We start from the raw sequence: 20,002 nt of genomic DNA, 5'->3' as shown, positions 1-20,002 counted from the left end.
AAAACCACACACACTTGACACAGGACTTGAGAGATGTATCTGGACCTGCATTTGATTTATCTACTGTTCACTGAAGCCTTATTACAAATAGTCTCAGTGGAAGCGTAGCTATAAAGAAGTCATTCTTAAGAGAGGGAAACCAGGAGAAAAGGCTAAGCTATACCACAGTCCACAAAAACTGAACGGAAAATCAGTGGGACAGGTCTTATGGTATCATAAATCCAAAATGAAATTTTTAATTTAAATCAGTATGTTCAGAGGAAGTTGGCAGAGGGGTACAGTAAGTGTCTATAGCCATCTGTAAATCACAGTAAAGGTTCTGTCCTAGTTTGAGCATTTCAGCCGGTGGTGTTGGGAATCTTGTCAAAATTGATGAAACTATGTACATAAAAATGCACTGTCAGATTTGATTGCAATACCATCTGGCAGGCCATTTATTTGGTGATGGCTTAATTTTTCAGTATGGCAATGATCCCGAAAACACTGACAATGCAATAAAAGCATGCATTTTTAGAAAAACACATGGTGGAACACAAGCAGTCATGGATTGGCCTCCCTAGAACCAGGACCTCAACATTAATAAAATGGAATTTCCTCCAAGAAGCCTGGAGAACTGTTTATGAAGACTACTTCAGGAAAGCTACAAGGAAGCTTGCCTAGGAAATATCAGGCCGTGGTAAAGAATAAAGGACGTTGGAGCCAATATTGACTTTTAGGATCGTTAGAATTGTACAAAATCACGCAACATTCACACAAGCATTGCCACTCTGATGTATACATCAGAGAACAACTTGGGGTTCAGTATCTTGACTAAAGGTATTTTGACATGCAGACTGAAGCAGCCAGGGATTGACCGCCAAACGTCTGATTAGTCAATGACTTTCCATACCTCCTGAGAAGCTGTGCAAAGGGTTTTGCAAAATACTCTATATGCCATGTAAGATTATATCAACTTATATAAAGTGGCAAGCAGATCTGATTAATATTTGTCAATTCAATCAAATAAGATGTATCCCGAAAGTTCCTTTGTCACAGCAGCGCCTGGATCTTGGAATTATTTATTAAACGTACTTATTTTTCTATAAATTTATGTCACATCTTTTGTGAATACAGTAGATTTCCTTTGCACATTCCATGTCATTTAAGAAGAAAATGATCATTTCCAACAGGAAGAGGTACGGCAGCTAGTGAGAGCTAAGAGGCACAAGATGGTGCGAGCATTTGGTGTCCTACAGGAGCAAAGGGAGGAGGGCGGCGAGCCAGTGGTGACCCAGGCCAGCTGGAACCAACTGGTCCGACTGGTCCAACCCAACCTTAGTAATGCTCACAGAGAGCTGCTATGGAGCGTCTCTGATGACAAGAACCAAGGGGCCATTGGTGAGTGATATCCAAACCAACATACACACCTTAAATCCAAAACACGTTTAGGGAAGTTGAGTTTAGTAAAGTTCTTTATAAGTACCCAAGATGGAAGGGATGAGATTTATTTTTCTTTAGCCGGTTTGTTGTCAGCTGTTTAATCTGCATGTCACATGTCTAGTCAGCTGACAAGTAATTGTGACAATATGGAGAGTAACTGAGCATATTTATGTACATTTTCATGTGTTAGAGCTTTGACTTAATTTAAGGAGATGAGGTTGGAGATGAGGAGGAAGAGGAGAGAGCAGTGTTGGAAGAGAAAGGCATAATGAGAATGACATGATGAAAGTATGCATGTAAAAATGTTAAAAGGTCATCTATAGTTTGAAATAACTATTTGTGACCTTTAAAGAGTAAGAAACACAAAGACAAACATTAAACTCGTGGTTAATGCCCCTGAAATTGTAATTTAAGCAAGTAGGCAAAGTCAATAATGTTGTAGGCATTGCAAAGTGTAAAATTTCTGTCTAGCTTTTAATAAACTCCTGGTGCGTCACTATGCAACTTGGCAAAATAGTTCGTTTGTTCCCAGATCCACAGCTAAGAAGCTATGAGAAGAGTGTAATATTCAGCACAAATGAACAAAGCTGCTGTGCAATGCTGCCTTCTTTACATTTTAGCAACATTTCAAGGCCAAACTGGCTCTGTACAACTGAATATGATTGCATGTCACAGATAAACTATGGAACTGCATTACATCTTCTATTATTCTACACAAATATCTCAACATTTTGTATTTGCTTTGGAATAAGGGTAAGGTTATGAATAAGATTAAATGTACATGCATTTTAATTGCTTAGAGCCGTAGGTGACCAGGTTGTCTCACAGTTTTGCGTGTTCATGTGTAAACTGAGTACAGCCTGCATGCCCTAAATCTACCTAAAGGCCATTAAATTGTCACCAGTCCAGTCTAATCCTTGAAGCTGAGGCATTGTTCAGATGTCCAGTATCATTCAGCTCTGCATACTCTGCTGAGTCAGTGTCTTCACACTCATCTTCCACATGAAGGAAGTCAAAATGCATTATCATTGAGCATTTCTATTTTTCCACCAACCACAACATCTGATGTTATACAACCCAACAAGTAAAAAAAAAAATCTAATTGATCTTTACAGTTATACATATTTCCCTGTGTGTGGTTGTTATCCCTGAATTCGTTTAATGATTTTGTCTCTATCAAGTTATTTACTACTGCCTCTTATGCAGGTTTTTATTTTATTTTATTATTATTATTTTTTTAAACCACAACTCTTGGTTTTTAACCTCTGCTTTATGAACACGCAGTGTGTGTGACTTTGCACTTGAGCAATAGCATGAATTTGCTGTTTCTGTTTTCTTCTTCCTCACTGTGAAAACCATTTTTGTGCTATGCTTTAGACATCCTTTCTAAAACTATAAAACTTTGCATTTTCACATGGGAGTCTTGCTTACAGAGCAAGCCTCAAGTGGCAGTTAGTTACTTCAGTTTTTGGCATTTTGTCTTCATTTTTCAGTCTTGCACAGGGGATAAAAATTTCCAAAAATGCTGCTATATACTCGAAGGAAAAATGAAAACAGTTTTGCGGTGCGTACTGCAATTCCTGCATTTAACAAACAGAAGGTTGTTACATTAGGTCAGGGGTCGGCAACCTTTCTGATCATGAGTGCCATATAATATTTCCTCAGAAGTCAATGTGCCATATGATTGCATTAGCAATAAATGTAATAACGCTCTATATTAACAGTTACACACTATATACAGTGTTGGGAAGGTTACTTTTAAAATGTATTCCATTACAGAATACAGAATACATGCCCCAAAATGTATTCTGTAACGTATTCCGTTACGTTACTCAATGACAGTAACGTATTCTGAATACTTTGGATTACTTAATATATTATCATGCTTTTTACAACAACGTGAATGTACTATTGCTGTGTGATTTATTACTATTACTGAAGGTCCGCGACTCCGAACTGTAGTAAAGGGACCTCTGACTAATACGGCGGGGTCCCTGTCGGCTCGTAGCCGAAAAATAGCTTTACTTTGTTGTGTGGGTCAACTTTTCTTGCAAGAGACAGAGAGAGGCGTTGAAAGACTGCTCCAACGGAACTTATTGTTTTCGGAGGAAAACACGAACACGGTGTACAGTCGAGTCTTAATAGCTTACTTACAACTGGGCTCCTCAGGCACTCTTCTTGGCTGAAGTGGTTATTATTATATTTACATGCTTCCAGCTCCCGTTTTTCCTCGATGACAGCTCGTACCTTTCCACTCCCCTTTTTCTCCCTCCTCGCGCTCACAGACCCATAACGTGTATGGCAGTCCATTCTCCCTGCAACACGGACTACACTGCCCATGATGCTACATTCTTTAGAGCTATGCTTGTAGCATTCTGCCTGTTAGCTTAGCACAACAACAACAACAACAACAACGAAAAGGCGCTCTCTCACCCAGGAAACACACAGTCGCAGAGAGAGAGAGAGAGAGAGCGTCGCCCTGTAACCATGGCAACTGTAGCGCTGCCGCCTGGAACAACAGAACGTAGCTGTCAAACAAAACCCAAACAGTCCTGACCCGCGACAAAATGAAACAGGAAAGTACCGCAGTGTAATCCATTTATTTCAACAAAGTAACTGTATTCTGAATACCACCTTTTTAAACGGTAACTGTAACGGAATACAGTTACTCATATTTTGTATTTTAAATACGTAACGGCGGTACATGTATTCCGTTACTCCCCAACACTGACTATATAGAACCACTTTATAGAATTATATTTGTTCACAGATGTTGGCAGCTGTCAGCGAATAGTTATCAGCTATTTTGAAACAAAAAAAGACTTTTTATCCATAACAGCAAATGAACTGTACAACAGAAAATGCAAATGCTATTTATGGTCTCCTCACAACAGTAATAAGAAAAATAAACTGGGCCAATATGGCATGTTTGTTAATACAGAGACACACATGTTAATATGATCTCTGGTCTCCCACTCAGAGACACAGGTCTCCGAGTGTCCAGCATTCAGACGGCTACCTGAGGACACTCATGTCAGAGAAAATATGCTCACACTGATATGCAGAGCCAAATACTGTCAATAAGGCCTCTGCAATGTTCTGAAGACATTTAAACTTGTCCAGCAGGTGAACATGCAGCTCCATGAACACGCACAGCTGTGGATTCCAGCTGCGTCTGTAGTTCTGCAAACTTTGACCCCCACAGACTCGAGCTTTTCAGTTCAATCAGCTGCATTTCGATGTCCTCTGTGTCCAGCCAGTTAATGCAAGACAAATCCAGCTGCTCATTAAAGCTTTCTGGTTTGATCAGAAAAGAAAACATTGGTCCATACACCTGCAAGTCCCGAAAACGCATTGTGAATTCTGTCTCGAGTCTACGGATTTCCGTGGTGCTGATGCTGCACTGAGCAGACAGCTCCTGAAGCATTTGAAGTGTTGGAAAGTGGAAATTTCAACATTGCTCGAAAAAACTGCCAGCTAGCAACGTCCCTCTCACCAGTAGGCAAAGTGATTTTTAGCCAATTACAAGTTGAATCTGGTAGTTGGGGTTGTTAGCTAAGATACCATCATTAAGAAGCAGCACAACTAATGTGTCTATGCGAGCTAATTTGTGATGTACACCGCTGGCCCGGCCATTTTTTTTTTTTTTAAATGCACCTGCTCAAATTAATTCCCTGCGTGTCGTGCCCAGGGCTGGACTGGGACAAAAAAATCAGCCCGGGCATTTTGACTAGAGACCAGCCCACCAGGTATTATAGGAAAAGCCATAAAGCCTTTGAATGAAAACAAACGCTGTTGTGACAGTGATGTACTGTCTCATTGGTATGATTTCTATACATTTTATATCAGATAAAAACTTTGGTTGTAAGATTCAGATAATTATTTATTAAAAGCGAGACATCTGAAATGAGAATAAGAAAGAAAAGTATTTCTTTGTTCCCACCTCTCCCTGTTAATGCCTCCCCCCCCCCTGGCAACACTTTGCTAGACCCGCACCTGCACAGTTACCAGCTGTCAGCTACATAGAAAAGGATCCTGGTGTTATTTGTCTCTCAGAAACAGTTCATAACTTCCCTTCAACTCATTCATGTCACCTAAAAGTTAAACCTGTTTCTCCATCACCTGTTCAGCTCTGATGGTTCAGTAAGGACATCTCCTGGTTTCATCTTCATGTTTCCATCTCACCAGATAACCAAACCATATCATGACCAGCAGCTTTACAGCTGTGGCTCCAGCAAACATCAGCTGATACTAGAAATTAATATGAAATTAATTCTAACAACAGCTGATCAAGTTTAAAAGTGCTGCTGTTGTTTAGCGCGACATCCGCTGGTTTCCTCTTTCTGGCACAAAGTGATAAACAAACAAGAGAGAAAAGCCGATCAGCTGATCATGGATCAGTTTCATGATTGAAGTAGAAACAGGAGAGGGAGGGTGAGAGAATGAGAGAAGAAGAAACCGCTGACAGCGTAAACACACAGAATAACTCCAGCTTTGAGTCTTTTTCCATTGTAGCTGAAGTACGGGACAAACTGTGTTCCTTCTCAGCTCAATATGAAATGCGTAATATTTTCAATGAACGAGGGACCATTCCATTTTTAAGGGACTGTTGGCAACTCTACTAACTAACCTTTATGAATAAAATAAAATTCACTATCAGTAACATCATAGCACCCGCCCAGCCTTATAGAAACTCTGTCATGCTAGCTAGTACGCTGTACGAGTTATTGTAACTGACTGTAAAAATTCAGCATAACGAAAATAAACTCCACCTAAACTTGGTTTATATCTGACCCAGATAGACTGCAGGTCATACCGTCTTACCTGAAGTTCAGTTCACCTGACACTCGGACCGGCGGCCGCCTCGGGTCTCTCCTTCTCCTGCCTCCCCTTTCCCTCATCCACCTGCTGGCCTCTGTGGAAGCTCCGCCATAGCCACCACCAAACAACTGAGTTATTTTTACGCATCGGCCAGCATGTGGCCAATCCACCACCTTTCATTGTTCATGCCGTTACAAAAAGAACAAAAAAACAAAAAAGCATCGGCCCATAAAAACGAAAAATCACCATCGGCCCACCGGGCCCAGCTATGGTCGTGCCATCAGTTAACCCAGTGGTTCCCTAACTTTTTCCGCTGGGCCCCCCTTTGTTTTACAGAAAAATGTTCGCGCCCCCCCTCACAGTGTGCGCACACACACACACACACACACACACACACACACACACACACACACCCATATTTTGCTCAATTGCGGTTTATTTCACACCTCAAACATTTAGTGATCTGTAGGTAGTAAGAAAATAAACTACTAACTCTTTTACGCTACGTCCGCACCTACACGGGTATTTTTGAAAACGCATCTGCTCCGTTCACACGTAAACGGCGTTTCGAATCACCGAAAAAATTTTTTTTTTAAAACTCTTTTTTTCCGTTTACCTGTGGACGAGGAATACAGTTCTTCACGCAACGTTTATGGTATGTGCCTTTTTTCACGTCAGCTGTGCGCCTCTCTGTGCAAAATAGGTTTAAAAACATAAACAGCTGTGAGATCCTGTTTGTCCCTGATTTGAACTGGGGGAACAAATCCTGGCAGGATCAGCCTGATATTATTTATATCCCGCTGTAACTTTACTGTATAAAGAGCAAACATCTCCAACATGTCAGGAGTAGTTAGTCATTACAACAAGTGTTTGTGAACTAAAAATCAAGAATGTGGGATACTGTTTGTCTGTGATTTGAAGAGCCCAGCTGTGCTCCTGACGAAGGGAAAACCAATCCTGCAGGGAGACCTACCTCGGCACTTGTGCAGGTGAAACCAAAGGGAAGACATGCTTCACCATATTTTCTAGTCTTTGGCTTAGAATGAAGTTGGTTTGGAAACATATTCAGCGATGCTTCATCTCCTGCTTTGCGTTTGTGGGCGCCTCATGCTAGCAGTGTCCAAGTGTTGTTGTTTTTTTTTTTCCCCCGCTTCATGCCCCCCCCTCCCCCCTGCAATGGCTCTGCGCCCCCCCTAGGGGGCGGGCCCCACACTTTGGGAAGGTCTGAGTTAACCCTTCGCGTGAGCTGGCACGCGTGCCCAGGGTTGCCGACCCCTGCATTAGATGATTCATTTAAAATAGACCTAAGTTTAAGTTTTTATATCTTTGTAACGTTTTTGATTACAATTCTAGGATGATTATTTTACAGGTAAGGTGGCATTTGTCCAGCTTGCTGACCTCTTGAATATTGAAATAATAACAATTAAGTCAAGACCTCATCCACTTCAAAGTTTGTGCCCTTCCCTCTACCAGTCAGCCCCCAGCAAACTCCTATGCCAACTGGTCCAACACCGGTAAGATACAAATTCAACTTTGAAACCTTCCTTTTTTTTCCTCTGATTTTGATGTAAGTAGTTACAAACACAGAACTATATGTGTTCTTTTCCAGGGCCTTTGTTATGGTATATGACCTGATCATACTGGTGAATGCTGTTTTCATCGGTCTTGATGAGGAGAATCCAATGATTGCGAATTCAGAGTGGGTTTTTCTGGCTCTGTATATTCTGGAGATTCTGCTGAAGCTGTATGTGTTTGAGCCCAGAGTGTTCTTCTCCAAACACAGTTTTTGGAACTGGTGAGAACATGCCGTGAGAACAAGTGTATAACATTATAATGTCATTAATGTGCTTTTGACACTTTGTCTTTACTCACCAAAGATTCTGAATCCCCAGTACTGATTTATCTACAGACAGCTTAAGGTACATTTTAACAGGTGTTCATGTGGAATCAGAGATCCAGACATTACACAGCACCATCTATTCATGGGTGTGATCAAGCTTTTTCAGTGAGGCAGATGGTTTAAAAAAACAAAAAAAATCCACTGTGCAGATCAAAACCAACAGTGTAATCCAAGTCTGCTTGCTTAATACACAAAAACCTTACGTAGACATTTATAAATTAACATGTACTGTATTTGTGTGTTATGTCAAATGTTTAATTTCTTAAAATATGTGTATAGTATTTTTGAGTATTTTTTAATATAACAAGTAATGGAAGTATTTAAGTGAATCAAATCTAAGATCAACAAGTTGTGTTGCATGAATTTCACACAGCTTATCTACATCCCAGATTATAAGTACAAGGTATGTGACATGATTTAATGTTTCTTTTACATTATCAGCCGCTTCTTTTACCTTCATACGCCTTCAAGTGCTTCGACCAAGTCATTGATGCTCAGCGGGTTGTTTATCTACTCTTTTAAGCTTTGGGAAGTGAACTTTTCCTAATGATGGAGCTTAGTTTAATGTCAAAAGTAAAAACAAAATATCTCCAAAAGTTGATTCTGTTCATCTGGACGTAGCGTTTTGTCCCATATGGAAAAGATGTATATAAATCTTATAAAGTTTTTATCTGTCTTGTATGAAACTTGTATGAAAAGCATACAAGAGTGAAAACACATAAGATCCCTTGAAAAATTATATAATGAAACTTGTATGTTTTGTATACTTACTAAAAAAATATATGAAAGTAATGAGAAAGTGGCCACTTTCATGAGTAAATCATATATGTTTTTACTATTTCTTTTCCATATGGGGTGGGAGAAACGTTTCGTCACTCATCCAAGTGACTTCTTCAGTCGTCACTTGGATGAGTGACGAAACGTTTCTCCCACGAAACTCTACGTCCAGATGAACAGAATTAACTTTTGGAGATTTACTTTCCTGGATGATTGAGAATGCATCAAGACATAAAAACAAAATATGTTGTCGAACATAGGATAAAGGGTAAAACTAAACAAGTGCTCAATAATGAGAAATATAATAATAAAACAAAAAATAATAATATATAACAAAAACCAGCAACTGGCTTACTTGGGTTATGCAAGTTATATAAAGCTTAAAGTTTAATAGAAATTCTACAAAGACAACTTCAAGTGATGACACTGGGAAATCTGATTGTGTTTGAATAGTGTGTAAAGGACAGTGTGACAATTTGTTATTTAAGAACAACAAGAATTGGACAGACTGAAAAGTCTTTGTACACAAGGGAAATTTCTATATTGAAAATCACCATCATTGAATTCAATCCACAAATGCGCGCACATTTGTAGACCTTTTCTGAACTTCAAATGAACTTCAGTTTGGTTTAATCAGAAAAAGTGAAAATATTAGTTTTTGATGTAATTGATAAACCTAAAGCAGGCAGATCCACTCACAACTAAACTGAAAAGAAAAGCGCAAAACAAAACATGGTAAAATGGTACAATGTACAAAAATGTTCTATTTAAAAAACAAAACAAAAAACCAACTTTTTTCAGTTAAATTTAGTTTATATTACAGTGAGGAACATCAGTATTTGAACACTCCACTCAAGTTCTCCCAATTAGAAATCATGGCGGGGTTTGAAATTCACATTGTAGTGCCACTGTGAGAGACAGCATTTAAAAACCAATTCAGGAAAACACATTGTGGTTTTTTTTTTTTTTTTTAAATAATTTATTTGTATTGCACTGTTGCACATAAGCATTTCAGCTCTTTGGTCTTGCCCATGGTAGTAGTTGGAGTCTGACTGACTGTGGGGTGGACAGGTGTCTTTAAAGAGCTCAGACAGGTGTTACTAATTTAGATTAATAAGTGGAGTAGAGGTGGACTTTTTAAAGGCATAGCAACAGGTCTTTGAGAGCCGGAATTCTTGCTGATTGCCTGGTGTTCAAATACTTATGTACAGCAGTGCAATACAAATAAGTTCTTTAAAAATCATACAATGTGATTTCCTGAATTGTTTCTAAGTGCTGTCTCTCACAGTGGGAATGTACCTACAATGTGAATGTCAAACCCCTCCATGATTTCTAAGTGGGAGAACTTGCAAAATCGCAGGGTGTTCAAATACTTATGTTCCTCACTGTATTTGCCAGTTAATTGCCTCATTTTCATGACTTTTTGCACTTAGTGGCCACTTTATTGGGTATGATATTATTGTGTGTGTGTGTAGAATGACAATAGGTTTGTCTTTAGATCCGTCTTGGTGCACCTAATAAAGTTGCCACTGGGGTTTTAAGCTCTGATCCTTCTGAAGGTTTCTTGCTGCAGCTTTTGGAATAGTTTTTGTCTTCATTGTTTCTTATGCTATCATTTCTTTTTTACAGTAGTGTTACATTTGCTACTGAGCAGTGTAGCTGCGATAACTTCCGTCAAAAAAATATTCAGTATTGTGTTTGTATATTTTCTGGATAAATTGCTAGACCTGGATCCAGTCCATGAATGAAAGCTGCTTGTTAGGCTCAAATGGTTTCTTGTTCTGTTTGCTTCCACACTCTGCAGCCTCCTGCATGTGCTTGTTAGTTTTAATGTTCCTTAAATTTGAAATACTTGGATAAGAATACAAAAGATAAAATCTTTTGATTCTTTTACAACGTGAAGATTTTCTCACACTTAACTGATGCTGAGAAAAATGGTCGTTTTATTTACATTCATGGTATATTTGTGTTTTTTGACACGTTGGTGGTGTCAGACTGACGCCATAAGAAAAAAGGGTTTTGTTTTCAGCATCCTCGTTCATAGCATTTCTGCCTAAATTAAAGTTTGAATTTTTTTTGATTTCTGTTTTCTGTCTTCAGGTTTGACACAGTCATTGTCATCTCTGCTCTTATTGCCACCATCGTAAACTCTGTGATGAAGTCATGTAAGCGTTTCTAATTAATGTTAAGCTTTGTTCCAACAGGGTCAAAATCAAGGTCAAACTTAACCCTTGCCAAATTTACATCTGGCTGGCACATCACTTTTTGTTTGTTTGTTTGTTTGTTTAATGCAATCTGTTTCACCACTTTGAATGTACACACCAGCATGGAGTCGGGGAACAGAGGCAGAAAATCACTGAACTGAAAACAAACATGCAACTACAACAATAACAAATTACACGGTGTAGCTATAAAGGCAAATTTCGCCATGGTAGCGCCATCAAGTGTAATGTAGTCACCCCCCCCCCCCCCACAACTACATTAATTGTGCAGTACAATTTTAACCAAACAAAACAAACAAACAAAAAATGCAGACTAACTAATATAATACAAATTAAAACTTTGAATATGCAAATTCACAAGTTTGTTGTTGTTTTTTTTTGTTGTTGTTTTTTTAAACAGTTTTGAAAATTGAGTTCTAAAATACTAAAGTATAAATGCTCAATTTCCCCCCAAAAAGGATTTCATGAGTTAGCCTTTAAAGCTCCTGCTGTTCTGGTCTCTGAACTGTTGATAGTACAATTCAACAAAACTTAATTACTCACATTTTAGATACATCTTTGAATGTTTACTTTGAGTGTTCATGTCACTGTCAATCACAATAACTATTTTAAAACACAGGATGATACAAGCTATTGGTCTTTGTTAATTCATTAATTTGTTAATTCCGTTTGCATTATAGCGAGTCATTTCTCCAGCCGACAAATCTTGGACATTGTTTTCATTCTACGAGTCCTCAGACTGATACGGGTGGTGGACAGCATCAAAAGGTTTAACTACATTTCTTATTCATTTATTTATCCTTGTATAAAAATCATCTGTATTTGTGGTGATCCTGCAGTAATCCTTAGATGCATCAAATGAAAAATGGATGTCACAGTAGGAAGGCATAAGCATGTTGCTTTACTAACAGTGAGGTCTATTTTCTTGCTAGGTTTCGTACAATCATCAACACCCTGATCAGGATTGGACCAGCAATCCTCACATTTGGACAGCTTATCATTGTGAGTTTGTGACAGCAGGCTAGTTTGTCATAGTAGCATTTGTTAACAAACACTAAAACAAAGCACAGCTGATGTTAGCCGCCCTAATGATGGTTCTGTCTTAAAAGATCCATCACCAATATGAGGGCAACCTTCAGTAGAGACTTCACTCTAAAACAGGGATGGGCAACTCCAGGCCTCGAGGGCCAGTGTCGGGCAGGCTTTAGATCTCACCCTGGGTCATCACACCTGAATCAAATGATTAGTTCATTACCAGGCCTCTGGAGAACTTCAAGACATGTTGTTAATTTAGCCCTTTGAATCAGCTGTTTTATATCAAGGACACATCTAAAACCTTCAGGAGACCTGCCCTCGAGGCCTGGAGTTGCCCACACCTGCTCTAAAACATAGTGAGGACCAGCCAACCTACAAACGCTGCATTATGCAGAGCCTCAACCTGCTGAGGGGTCTGAAAACTGAAGCTGACATTATGTTTGTGAAGATGGTTCTGTCCGTTGTGGTGTTCCTCCACAGGTGGTGTACTACATTTTTGCCATGGTGGGGATGGAGCTCTTTAAAGGGAAGGTGACGTTTTATGAACAGAGCTCCACCGATCCAGCAAAGGCATATTGTGGTAATCCTCTGCTGAATGGAACAGACTTTGCAAAGCTCAACTACTGCAAGAATAACTTCAATGATGTGGTCTCCTCCTTCATCCTGCTGGTTGAGCTTACCGTGGTCAACCAATGGCATGATATCCTTTAGCTGAATGTCTCAGCATTTTCTGTGTTTAATCTCGTTTTCAGTTACCAGCAGCGATTTGAATTTTTAAGACATCTTCAAAACTACAAAAACTCCCCCCCCCCCCCCCCTTTTTTTTTCTCAGTGACTTTCATTCTACTGCAAATAAAATCATCTGCATTTATGAAATGTTTGAGAATAATTGCGTTGCCAGGTTTGATTCCTGTTTGTGTTATCATTTCTTAACAAGACTCCACTTCTCAGCAGCGGCTTTGCCACAGTCACCCACATTTCGGCCAGGATCTTTTTTGTCCTCTTCCACGTCATAGTCGTCATCGTCATTCTCAAGTAAGGCTAATGGTGTCGTACTTTCATCACTGGTGTGGTGTCAGCCACAAAAACAAGTCCTGCTGTTCCCATAATCTAGAAGAATATGTATAATTATTTATATTTACGTCTGACACATTTTAACCACTAGATGCTTGAAGGTGAGTTGCACTGGGTGTTTTATCATAGAACTCTATAAAAGTAGAGTTTCCCCCTCAAACAGAGTCCTAGAAGTAGGCAACTCACTGATTCACAGTTCAAAAATATTAATTACCTGTTGCAGTCCTTCAGATATCCATTTTAGCTCCTTTCTCTTTAAGTGAAAAACTCCATTTAAACCACCTTTTTATCCTCCTATCCACCTTTAAACCTCACCTTTTATCTTGCGCTGATAACTCGGCCTACTCTGACACCTTTATTTAAACAGTAGCCATGTTTATTAATAATGGCCACTATTGTAGCAGTGTCAGTGCCATAAAGTAAGGAAAAGGTTTAGCAAAACACTGTTTCATTTGTGTTGAAATTCCCCAAAGTAGAATATGATCAGTGTAAAGGCTTACAGGATTAATGTATCAATGTGAGGGTTTTCAAAGTGGGATGTGTGTATCATATATAATACACAACGTTTTAGATTTTGTGTGACTTTTTTGGTAGAACAGAATAATCCTTTAATTGTCCCACAAGGGGAAATTTGGTTGTAACAGCAGCCAGAAAGACACATATACAAACAAACAGGACACAGAACAGAAACATTACATTAAAGACAATAGTTACTATAAACAGAGTACTGTACAGTTATTAAATTAAATAAAATTAACTACAGATAATTTAGTTAATTTTATCTGTAGTTTATGAGGATTTTTATGCCGTCAAAGCAACAAGGGGCAAAGATTAAGAGGACAAACTTTAGTTTGTGATGACTGATGAAATCATACAGATCATACATACAGGCTCTGGACGTTGTAGGGCTGTCCTGGTTGACACGCCTCTGCAATGTTGCGTGGAGATCAGGGGCAGTACCCCTGGACTGGCAGACCGGGGTGGTGGTCCCCATCTTTAAGAAGGGGGACCGGAGGGTGTGTTCCAACTACAGGGGGATCACACTCCTCAGCCTCCCTGGGAAAGTCTATGCCAGGGTGCTGGAAAGGAGAGTTCGTCCGCTAGTCGAACCTTGGATACAGGAGGAACAATGCGGTTTTCGTCCTGGTCGCAGAAAACTGGACCAGCTCTTTATCCTCTCCAGGATACTTGAGGGTGCATGGGAGTTTGCCCAACCAGTCTACATGTGTTTTGTGGACTTGGAGAAGGCATTCGACCGTGTCCCTCGGGGTGTCCTGTGGGAGGTGTTGCGGGAATATGGGGTGTCTGGCCCATTGCTACGGGCCATTCGATCCCTATACAACCGTTGCAAGAGCTTGGTTCGCATTGCCGGCAATAAGTCGGACTCGTTCCCGGTGGGTGATGGGCTCCGCCAGGGCTGCCCTTTGTCTCCGGTTCTGTTCATAATTTTTATGGACAGGATTTCTAGGCGCAGACAAGTGGCGGAGGGCTTTCGCTTTGGTGGCCTCAGAATCTCATCTCTGATTTTTGCAGATGATGTGGTTCTGTTGGCTTCATCGGGTGAGGGCCTCCAGCTCGCACTGGAACGGTTCGCAGCCGAGTGTGAAGCAGCGGGAATGAGGATCAGCACCTCCAAATCTGAGGCCATGGTTCTCAGCCGGAAAAGGGTGGAGTGCCCACTCCGGGACGGGGATGAGTTCCTGCCCCAAGTGGAGGAGTTCAAGTATCTCGGGGTCTTGTTCGCGAGTGATGGGAGAAGGGAGCCGGAGATCGACAGACGGATTGGGGCTGCAGCTGCAGTAATGCGGACGCTGCACCGGTCCGTCGTGGTGAAGAGGGAGCTGAGTGTAAAAGCGAAGCTCTCAATTTACCGGTCGATCTACGTCCCTACCCTCACCTATGGCCACGAGCTGTGGGTAGTGACCGAAAGAACGAGACCGCGGATACAAGCGGCAGAAATGAGCTTCCTCCGAAGGGTGGCTGGCCTCTCCCTTAGAGATAGGGTGAGAAGTTCGGCCATCCGGGAGGGGCTCAGAGTAGAGCAGCTGCTGCTCCACATCGAAAGGAGCCAGCTGAGGTGGTTCGGGCATCTGACAAGGATGCCCCCTGGGCGCCTCCTGGGTGAGGTGTTCCGGGCATGTCCCACCGGGAGGAGGCCCTGGGGCAGACCCAGGACACGCTGGAGAGATTATCTCTCGGCTGGCCTGGGAACGCCTTGGTATTCCCCCGGATAAGCTGGAGGAGGTGGCTGGGGAGAGGGAGGTCTGGGCCTCTCTGCTTAGGCTTCTGCCCCCGCGACCCGGCCTCGGATAAAGCGGATGAAGATGGATGGATGGATGGATGGATGGATGGATGGATGGATGGATGGATAACTACAGATAAGAGGCAAACCAGGTTGTAGTGCAAATCATTTGATTAAATTATTGCAGTTACAGCGCAGATATAAACATCTATGATTGTTGGGAGCAGTGTTGATTGTACAGTCTGACAGCTGCAGGGAGGAAGGACCTGCGGAAACGCTCCTTCATGCATCGAGGACGCAGCAGTCTGTCACTGACGCAGCTCTGCAGTTCAGCAACATTTACATGCATGGGGTGGGAGACTCTGTCCATCAGAGATGTTATTTTGGCCAGAGTCCTCCTGTCTCCCACCACCTGCACTGGGTCCAGGGTGCATCCCAGAACAGAGCTGGCCTTCCTGATGAGTTTACCCAACCTCTTCCTCTCAGCTGCCGATAAACTGCTGCTCCAACATACAACACTGTAAAAAATGACAGATGCCACCAGAGTCATAGGTCTTTAAAAGCGCTCCCTGGACTCCAAATGACCTCAGCCGCCTCAGCAGGTAGAGTCTGCTCTGACCCTTCCTGTAAAGAGCATCAGTGTTGTGACTCCAGTCCAGTTTATTATTCAGGTGAACACCCAGGTACCTATAAGAGTCCACTATCTCAATGTCCACTCCCTGGATGTTCACCGGTGTCAGTGTGGGGGGGTCTGCGTCCCCGGAAGTCCACCACCAACTCCTTGGTTTTCCCAGCATTTACAAGCATGATATAAGAAAAAGCTTGTGATATTTTAAAAAATCATAAATTAGAATCCTAAAATGTTCTTTGATATCATGGAAATATAAATGGTCCCGGTTCTGCCTCAGAAAAATGTCTTCAATATTAAACTGATAAAGTGGTTGTTCTGAGTACATGCAGTAATACAATTTGGTTAAGAACTGCTAAATGTTGCATGCGATTGTTCTTGTCTTTCAGTATCTTCGTGGCGTTTGTCCTTGAGGCGTTCTTTGTGGAGTACTCTGTGGATAAAAGTGACTTGCAGACATCTTTGGAGAGGAAGATTGAAGAACTGGAGCTTGCTGTGGCACAGTATGTTACCTTGCAGAGAGTGGTGTGTGGTGGTCATATTGAGTGGCTGGGCTAACACATATAATTCACAACCCCAATACCTGCACTGTCACATCCCTGATAGGACGTGACAGCACCACCTTGTTATAGCAACACTTGAAACAGATTTACAAATTGGGGCAAAATAGCATTGATGGGTGTGATTTGTTTTGTCACACAGTCCATTTCAATATAACACGTGCAATATGTGAAGAGCCAAACAAATTGGAGGAAGGTCGCAAACTAAGAGATGATAGTCAGCTGTGACCAAACAAGGTGCAACCTTCAAACACACACCGGCTGGATTGGACGTTCAATCACATGACTAACATCTAACCACCCAGTGTGCAGCCACACCTCATCATCCTCTCTAGCTGTCTGACTTTTCCACATACATCATGTAGCACAGGATTTAACTTTAAACTTCAAAATCACCTCACAACATTTTCTTCTTTTGTGTGTTATTGCTAACTATTACTATATACTATAACAGTCGTTTTCACTCCTCAACTACATTTAACATATCAATCAGACTTGTACTTTGGTGATATATTTGATTAAGAATAATAATGTTCTACTATTAGCAAAGAGTGAGAGAAAGAGAGAGACAGATATTGTGTGGCAGAAACTTTCCTTAAACAGCTGGGAATCAACAAATGGCATTAAGTGCGGGACTTTCTCAAAGCGAGCCTTTGACTGCTCCATCAATATGTCACATTACTGTGCAGCTACTGAGTCCACAGCATCCTACCCAATCTTGATTCTGTCAGGCAATTTGAACTGACCCATTGTTTCAAGGCTTGTCATTCCAAATGTTTTCAAAACACCGATTCAGTGTCTCTGTATGTTGAAACACCGTGTGGACGGTGTGAGTTTGAAGGTTCCACCTTGTTTTCCCTGACACTGGGCTCCTCCTGCCACACACTTCATCTAGGACTATGGTTCTCTTAGGGGGGTTGAGAGAAATACTGCAAAAATGCTGAGTTGCTGGCAAAAAATACTCTGTACACTGCCACACCAATCAGTTCAATCTGATAATGCAGCAGGACTGCTGTCCTCTCACACATGTCAAAGTATGCATGAGGACTAGGGCTTCTAATTATGGAGTCTTTCAAGTTTCCTAGCAGTTCTGCTGACTAAAGGCGAGAAACACAGCAATCTTTTTTTTAAGTGATGTATACTACCAGTCAAAAATTTGGACACACCTTCTCATTCAACATAGAAGGAAGACCACCCGAGTCCCCTCTGCTGTTGCGGATAAATTCGTCCAAGTCACTAACCTCAGAAATCACAAGTTAACAGCGCACCTCAAATTGGATCCCAGATAAAAGCCACACAGAGTTCCAGTAGCAGACACATATGTTTGAATCAGGCTTTTATGTTCAAATAGCTGCTAAGAAACCACAACTATGGAAAAGCAACAAGCAGGAGTCATTTATTTGGGCCAATAAAACACATGGACCATTAGACCAGTGGAAATCTGTGCTTTGGTCTGATCAGTCCAAATTTGAGATCTTTGGTTCCACCTGCTGTGTCTTTGTTTGATGCAGAAAAGGTAAACTGATGGTTCTCACTGTGAAGCATTGAGCAGGAGGTGTGATGGTGTGGGGGCACGCTTTTGGTGACACTGTTGGGGATTTATTCAAAATTGAAGGCACACTGAACCAGTATGGCTACCACAGCATCCTTCAGCGACATGCAGTCCCATCCGGTTTGCGTTCATTTATTTTTCAACAGCACAATAATCCCAAACACACCTCCAGGCTATGTGAGGGCTATTTGACCAGGAAGGAGAGTGATGGAGTGCTGCACCAGATGGCCTGGCCTCCACAGTCACCTGACCTAAACCCAATCAAGTTTGGGATGAGATGGACCGCAGAGTAAAGGCAAAAGGGCCAACAGGTGCTCAGCATCTCTGGGAACTCCTTCAACAGTGTTGGAAAACCATTTCAGGTGCCAACAGTGTGCAAAGTAGTAATCAAAGGAAAGGGTGGCTATTTTAAAGAATCTAAAATATAAAACATGTTGAGTTATTTCACTTTTTTGTTTACTACATAATTCCAAATGTGTTCATTCATAGTTTTGTAGATTCTCATTGAAGACATCAATGAAAACAAAGAAAAACCATTAACTAAGGTGTGTCCAAACTTTTGACTGGTAGTGTACCTGAGCACAATTGCACAACAGCTTAAACATCCTGTATATGTTGTGTCATCAGCTCACACACAAATGGTGTCTGCAATGTTTTTCTTCAAGCAGTGGATTTTGACTAGTTTTAGAGGTGTACTTGTCACCTGCGTGTCTGAAAGATAATCAGCTCACTGGCCATCCAAAAAAGAGAACTGGTCAACCTAGTGATAGTGAATCAGCTCATTGTGCCATTATAGTGGTACGATGTCAACTGGACCTAACATTAATAGCACTACACCATTTCCAGTATGACTTTGCTACTTGCATGTTTCATAATTTTGTTTGATATCTTTTTAGATCCAGTTTATTTTTGGTGTGCTTAGACTTGCTCTTAGCCAGTTCTTTTGTTGTAGCACAAAATACAATTAGAATTTTGCTGTTGGTTCCTGGCTGTAGCTCAGGAGGCGATGGTTTGATTCCTGGCTCCCCCCAGTCTGCATTCCAAATATTCTTGGGCAAGATATTAACCCGAAGTTGCTCTCCGATGCGAGTATGAATGTGTGTGAATGGTAGTTAGTGAGCAGTAGAAGACAGTGCTTGTGTGAATGGGTGAATGCGGCATGTTGTAAATAATAATCAGTCCATTTACATTATTTAAAAATCATTTGGACAATGTGGTCCCTGTCTCTTAACTTCATTTTTTTTCTCCAAAGAAATCAAAGAAAATGCACATGAAATGAAAATGAATGACTAAGTAAATGATCAGCTTGGTTGATCATTGCCGCTATAGTCACGTTGTCCTCTGCACTCTCAACGTTCTGGGTTGAGCAAATTTTACTGAAATGGCAAATCAAAAAGGCTTGCAATGACACTTGTCACTCGCTGCATTATGAAGATGAATGGAAGCTGATGCTGCTGTGCTTCAGTGTTTAAAAAGTTTAATACTTTACCTTAATCTAGTGGGGTTTCTTTTGACTATTTGGTGCTTTCTTCATAGCACCAAGCTTTAAAAAGATCTTTTCTAAGATGATTAAAAATATGTTTAAAAAATATTTCTCTCTTTATCTTCTCTTTCTGAATCAAATCCAAATTAAGCTCTAATTTTCAACCTCTGTTATGCACAATGTCTAATGGACTCTTGGCTTCATGGCTTCTTATGATTATCTTGCACATCTTTCATGCTGTTTTATATCTCTGATTATCACTCTCATATTTCTGCCTGATCATCTGTAT

At 40.9% G+C, this 20,002-nt stretch overlaps 1 protein-coding gene across 1 annotated transcript in view; it reads left to right on the top strand.

Moving 5' to 3' along the window:
• tpcn3 (two pore segment channel 3) overlaps window positions 1-20,002 on the top strand; it is a 32,439-nt gene that overhangs the window by 10,518 nt on the left and 1,919 nt on the right. The window contains exons 9-17 of the mRNA XM_082536488.1: window positions 1,170-1,377; window positions 7,610-7,754; window positions 7,850-8,035; window positions 11,018-11,082; window positions 11,820-11,907; window positions 12,072-12,141; window positions 12,655-12,874; window positions 13,119-13,209; window positions 16,508-16,621. Coding sequence (XP_082392614.1) covers window positions 1,170-1,377; window positions 7,610-7,754; window positions 7,850-8,035; window positions 11,018-11,082; window positions 11,820-11,907; window positions 12,072-12,141; window positions 12,655-12,874; window positions 13,119-13,209; window positions 16,508-16,621 — 1,187 coding nt within the window. The remainder of the gene's footprint in view (window positions 1-1,169; window positions 1,378-7,609; window positions 7,755-7,849; window positions 8,036-11,017; window positions 11,083-11,819; window positions 11,908-12,071; window positions 12,142-12,654; window positions 12,875-13,118; window positions 13,210-16,507; window positions 16,622-20,002) is intronic.

This window comes from Aulonocara stuartgranti (genome assembly GCF_965226115.1).
Source record: "Aulonocara stuartgranti genome assembly, chromosome: 6".
In the NCBI taxonomy this organism is placed as follows: domain Eukaryota; kingdom Metazoa; phylum Chordata; class Actinopteri; order Cichliformes; family Cichlidae; genus Aulonocara; species Aulonocara stuartgranti.
The sequence above is the reverse complement of the archived record's forward strand: the minus strand, read 5'-3'. Positions and strand labels throughout refer to the sequence as shown.